Source organism: Pteropus vampyrus, unplaced genomic scaffold, assembly GCF_000151845.1.
Source record: "Pteropus vampyrus isolate Shadow unplaced genomic scaffold, Pvam_2.0 Scaffold131, whole genome shotgun sequence".
NCBI classification, from domain to species: Eukaryota; Metazoa; Chordata; class Mammalia; order Chiroptera; family Pteropodidae; genus Pteropus; species Pteropus vampyrus.
Window position 1 is genome coordinate 2,320,570 of NW_011888912.1, and position 5,489 is coordinate 2,326,058.

The following is a 5,489-nucleotide window of genomic DNA, read 5'->3' on the forward strand; positions in this document are numbered from 1 at the left end:
TCAGCGGGTTGGGGACGCATCGCCCTTCTAATGTGTTCTGGTTGCTTTTTTATAGGGAGTGAACCACAGACTGCGAGGAAGTTTGACAGCCATCAAAACCAGGGCTCCACACTTGGGAGGTATGGAAACAGAACTTCTCTGTTTGTGCTCCGGGCTCTTCGTGTTTATTTGGAGATGAAGCTCTGTTTTCTTCTTTTCTAGAGTATGCCAGTTTCTGATTTTAGGTCAGACTCAGTTTATTACAAATGAACATCTCTGTAGGTTCTTCTTGATTTATGGTTTATTGAGAAATTAACTTGAATTGTCGGGAAAGAGATGCTTTTGCTATGTCTCCATCGTTCTTGAGCTCTTCCTACCATTTTGGAACGAGATGCTGCAGGCTCTTCCCATGCTTTCCTTGCCCTAGCCATAGAGCCATCCATTTCTCCCAGGAGACCTGGTGCCTTCTCATTGAGAATGGCGTCTGGGCACTGAGTGCACCATTACCGGTGGGCGTTGCTATTCCCAGGCCATCTTGTAAGAGAGCTTGGCATGTCTGCGTAGCAGGGACGTAACAGCCACACATGGACACAGGCGAACTTGCGGCTCTGCTTCCCGTTCAGACCCCCAGCTTTCATGCTTTTGCCTTGTCATGTGACACCCCTCCCACCCCCCAGCCGCCAGGCTGTGGCACCCCGTGGTGGGCCTGCCCACGTGACTACACTGATCTCCCCACCCGTGCCAGGCTGCCCTCCTGTGTGGACCAAGTCTCCACTGTCGCCAGGAGGCACGGCTTGCTCTGGCCTTTGGTCTTGGGCGAGGGGAGAGCCAGGCTCTTGTGAGGGAGTGGGAGAGCCTCTGAGGAACTCAGTGAGGGAATTCTGACATCCCTGGGCACCGTCTCTGCCAGGGCACAGACGCTGAGTTAAAACTCGTTTATTTTTGTGTGGTACGTGATATCTAGTATTGGCCCTAAAGCGAAGGAGCTCGTGCTCCACCTCTGCTGGGACCTCCTCTCGGAGTCGTTGACAGTGCGCCCTGGAAGAGGTGCCTGGCGGTGTCTGGATCGGATGCTGGTGGCGCCCAGCTCACTGCCATCTCCACACACTTTGAGGTTTCCGGGGGCAAAGAACGAGGTGGCCGGGGCTCCTCCATGCAGTTCTTCTTTTTTTTTTGTTGTTAATTATTATGACTTTTCATGCAGTGTGAAGTCATGTGTATTCGTTTCAGAAGCCTGGAAAACAAGCACAAAGAAAGTGGTCATCTGTCATGACACCCAGAGATGCTGACAGTCGATGTCGCCTCTGGGTTTTGCGTGTGCTCGGATGTGGTGGCTGTTTGTTTCTTGTTTTACAGATTGTTGCTGTGGTTAGGGAGTTTGAGAGCACAGTCATCCGATTGAGGGTCGTTTTTAGTTTTGTGCTTGCGGAATAAAAGGTGGAAAAGAGAGGAGCAGTAATTTCTGTCCCCTCGCTGCTCTGCGATTGTTTGCGCCCTTCATCCGCCACGCTGGCACGAATGGCCTTGCAGCTGGAACACGTTCCAGAAAAGCTGGATTTCTTTTGCATTCCCGTTGGTGATTCTGTGGAGCAGACGCTCAGAGACCCTGAGCGCGGGCGCGGGCGGGCCGGCCGCGTTCGCTGCTGGTGCGCCGCGGCTCTGGGCCGTTGCCCGTTTTCCAGCTGATGTAACGCAGCCCACGCTTGGTTAAGAAGATAAATATCCTGACTTCTCTTCGTCTGTCGCTTATTAACGCTTGTGTTTGCATACGTTTGGAGTGCGAGAGTTTTGAGAATACAATGAGTGTTGTTATGTAGACTTAGTTTTTACGGTAGCATTTTAAACGTAAGATGAAACAATGAAATTTGCATTGTTCGTTTTCAAACACAACAGGCAGCTTTGCAGTTTGGGGCGGCCTGTTTTCCATGATCGACTGCAGTATGGTCCAGGCCCGGGGGAAGGAAGACCCCTGGAACTCCATCACCAGTGGGGCCTTAACGGGGGCCATCCTGGCGGCAAGAAGTAAGTGCTGTTGCAGACACACTCGGGAGCGCCTCAGCTTGGCGACGTCTGGCGCATACAAAACTGAGCTCGGTTTAGTTTGGCATAGCATGAATGGATACGGCCATTTGGGGGAAAGAAGTAAGTCTGTCTGCCGGGAGTTTGAGAATGCGAGGGCGTGCGGCTCCAACCTGGGCCTCACGGCGGGCGGGAGCACTCACGGCCCCCTGCGCCGCTGACTGCGGCCTCCCATCAGTGCTCTGGAGTTAACGGTACTGGCTCATGGGGTTGTTATGGTAACGAGCACAGACCATCTTCTGGGTCTTTGGGACCAGAGCAGCCCAGACTCCCTCTGGGCTCAGTGCTTTAGGCCAGCAGTTGTCAAGCATTTCGTAAAGAGCCAGGTAGTCAATATTTTAGGCTTTGTGGGCTGTGAGGTCTTCGTTACAGTGATTCAGCTCTGCCATCGTTGCTGAAAGCAGCCACAGGCAGTGCCTAATGGGTGAGCATGGCTGTTCCTATGAAACTTCATTTACATAATCAGGCAGTGAGCCAGATTCGAGCTAGGGGCTGTGGTCTGTTGACCCCTGGTCTCAGCCACTGAGAGAGGGTTTGGGAATGAGGTAGCCTGGCCGTGTGGATAGCTCGTTACTGCATCTCACATTAAACTAGATTTCTATTAAAGCAATCTCTCTTACCGATGTACCCAGATGGACCGGTGGCCATGGTCGGGTCGGCTGCGATGGGGGGCATCCTCCTGGCTTTAATCGAAGGAGCCGGTATCTTGTTGACGAGATTCGCCTCTGCACAGTTTCCCAGTGGTGAGTCCCCTTTCTGCTTAATGCCACAGCTCGGACATTTGGAACGGTTCCTGGTGCTAGAAGAGAGTGTTTTGTGTGCTGAATGTGGTGCTTGTGACTGTGTTATGTGTCGACGTGCCATGTGCCAGGGGGTTATGTCAGTGGGCTCTGACTTGGTTTGAGAAGCTGGATGTGGGTTCAGTTACCGTGTCGTCCACTGTGGCCAGAATGATAGACGTCTTCGGTCTTGCCTTTAGTTCTCAGGTTTCTTCAGCGCTCATTCATTTATTCTAAGACATCCCTGGTCACTTTAGAGGGGCTTGCAAATGTCCAAGAAGAACAGTTGTCAGCCGACAACTTGTCACTGTCGACGTAGGAGCCAGTCAGTGGTACTTACTGGTGGAGAGGACTCACCTGCTGGTGGGGAAGACGGGCCAGCCCGGGAATAGACACACGAGGTGGTGTCATTGTGCCGCTTGCTTTGAAGAAAGTGAAACAGAGTGGTAGGAAGTGGCCGTGTTTGGGAGGGTCGCTTTGGGAGTCTCAGGGAAAGTGTTCTTAAGGAGCTGGTGGCATAACTTGTGTGGGCTTGAGGGTCCCCACGTCGTCACGCCTGCTCAGCGTTACTTTGCGCAGTCCCCCGTGAGTGAGAAAACTCAGTCGTCTCCGTGGGAAATGCCTTGATGCGGGCAAGAAGCAGAAAGAGGCCACAGGGCTCTGGGAGAGACGGACTTGACCTCTGGGCAGGACGTAACGCAGCAGAGGCCTGTGGGAAGGGATTTTTGGGTCTCGGAAGGGATTCGGCATGGAGCTAGGACTAGGTCGTGGCCCCCACTTGGACTTGGCTCCCTGAGGCACGTAGCGTGAGAGCCAGTCTCTGGGCACTGTTCAGACGCTCTGCTCATCGCGTGCCGGCGAGTGACCTGGGTGACCTGGACCCTCACACCCTGTTGCCGTTGCCCAGTCGTTTCTTCTGAGTTGATGCTCCGTTACTTTCTGGCGTGTTTGCCGCGGCAGTGGGAAGGACTCTGCGGTGAGACACCAGGAAAGCCCCTGCCGCGAACGCAGAGGTCGTTGTGACAGCGTCGGCTTGTAGAGACGAGCCTCGGTGGCTTTGCTCTAGGCTTTTCCTCAGAGGGGTCTCCAAGGAAAGTGCGTTTGGTTTTAGACAGGAAGTGCGAGCGGAGAAGTCTTTGAGAAGTTCATCGTTTTTCTCCAGTTAACTTACGCGCAAAGGTCCTTGAAACAGTGGGGAACAGGAGCTAGCTCTGTGTCTAAGTGGCAGCGCGGGTCAACTTTGGTTTATCTCTTTCACCCAGTGTCGTCCTAAGTGTTCCGTAACGAACAGACACTGCTTTTTATTGAAAAAGCACACATCGTCGCCTTTCAGGGAGCCTCGGGGAGTTTTGCCGCCGCCCTGGCGGTTTTCGGTCCGCCTTGGTTTCCTGGAGAAGAGCGGCTGTCCCGTGAGACAGCCTTGCTGATGGCGTCGCATTCTGAGTGCACAGGCCCTCCCGCCTTCGAGAACGAAACTCCACGGGACTCGGTTAGGGGTGACTCCCACTTCAGAGCTCACGTCCCACGTCACTGGCTGTATACACTGGTTTACCGAGTCCTCTCGAAGCATGACAAAGGCACCTCAGCCATGTGAGAGTCATTTTAAATGGCTGCTGGAAACCGCGTCAGGAGGCGCGTGTCCACGTGGCAGCTTGTCGCAGCCACGGCTCTAGATGCCCGAGCTGCCCCTGCTCGGACGGACCGTTGGTGCCGGCGGCGTTGGACAGCTGTTCGTGCCGGGCGCCAGGGGCGGTCTGCTTTGTCACCGGACTTGCCGGTGCCGTCCTGGGAACGGGGATCTGCGCGGGAGCTCGGGTTGCGGCTCCGAGGCAGCGCGTCGGTTTTCTGTCTGCAGACTTGTTCCTGACTACGGGCCATTCGGGTGGTTTTTAAAACTCTTCTCTCTCCCAACCGCAGGTCCTCAGTTTGCCGAAGACCCGTCGCAGTTGCCGTCCTCGCCCTTCGGAGACTGTCGACAGTATCAGTAGGGCTTCCTCGGCGGGAAGAGACGCGGAACGTCAAGTTACAGTCCGTTTTAAACCATAGGTGGGACATCTGTGGCCACGTGCGCTACAAAGAGACGTTTAGCACTTTTTCTATTTAAAGGATCTCAGAGGGGGTTAGAAGATAATCCCACGTGTTTATTTATTCACACGTGGATTGCACTTGCGATGCAAGTGCCTATCCCGTGTCTTTAAAAGAAAACATGCTAAGTGCTTACAAGACGAGGACCAAAGGGCAGACAGCTGTGAGACATGGCCATGGTCTCCTTGGGGACTTCTCCGCCTGGGTTTGTGTGTCCTGCTAGTCAAACAATAAAAAACTCCTGGAACTTGCTCCTTCTCTTACAACCATCTGTAGACTCTGCCTCTCCTCCCCGAACACTTGGATAACGCAGAGTATATTGCAAACCACGTGTCCCTGGTCAGGCCCTCCCGGCCCGCGGGGCACTGTCGGGGGCTGGCACAGGGAAGGCTTTGTGGGCTGAGGGCTGAGGTGGCGCACCTGCCTCTGTTTGAAAGGCGGATGCAGTTTCCCGGTGTGAGGCTGGTAGGTGCAAGACTTTGCCTGTGAGGCTCTGAGACTGTCTCCCCGCCCCCCGCCCACCGCCCCCAAAACTACCTTCCTGTGTTTCCGGACGGCCTCCTAGCA

General features: G+C 54.3%; 1 protein-coding gene across 2 annotated transcripts in view; it reads left to right on the forward strand.

Annotated features, from left to right (window-relative positions):
- The window catches only part of TIMM17A (translocase of inner mitochondrial membrane 17A), a 10,127-nt gene extending 4,953 nt beyond the window's left edge, over nt 1-5,174 (forward strand). For both annotated transcript variants that reach the window (XM_023534752.1, XM_011367275.2), the window contains exons 4-6: nt 1,873-2,001; nt 2,691-2,801; nt 4,755-5,174. In XM_023534752.1, the coding sequence (XP_023390520.1) occupies nt 1,873-2,001; nt 2,691-2,801; nt 4,755-4,825 (311 nt within the window). In that variant the 3' untranslated portion in view covers nt 4,826-5,174. The remainder of the gene's footprint in view (nt 1-1,872; nt 2,002-2,690; nt 2,802-4,754) is intronic.
- Nucleotides 5,175-5,489: the final 315 nt, after the last annotated feature.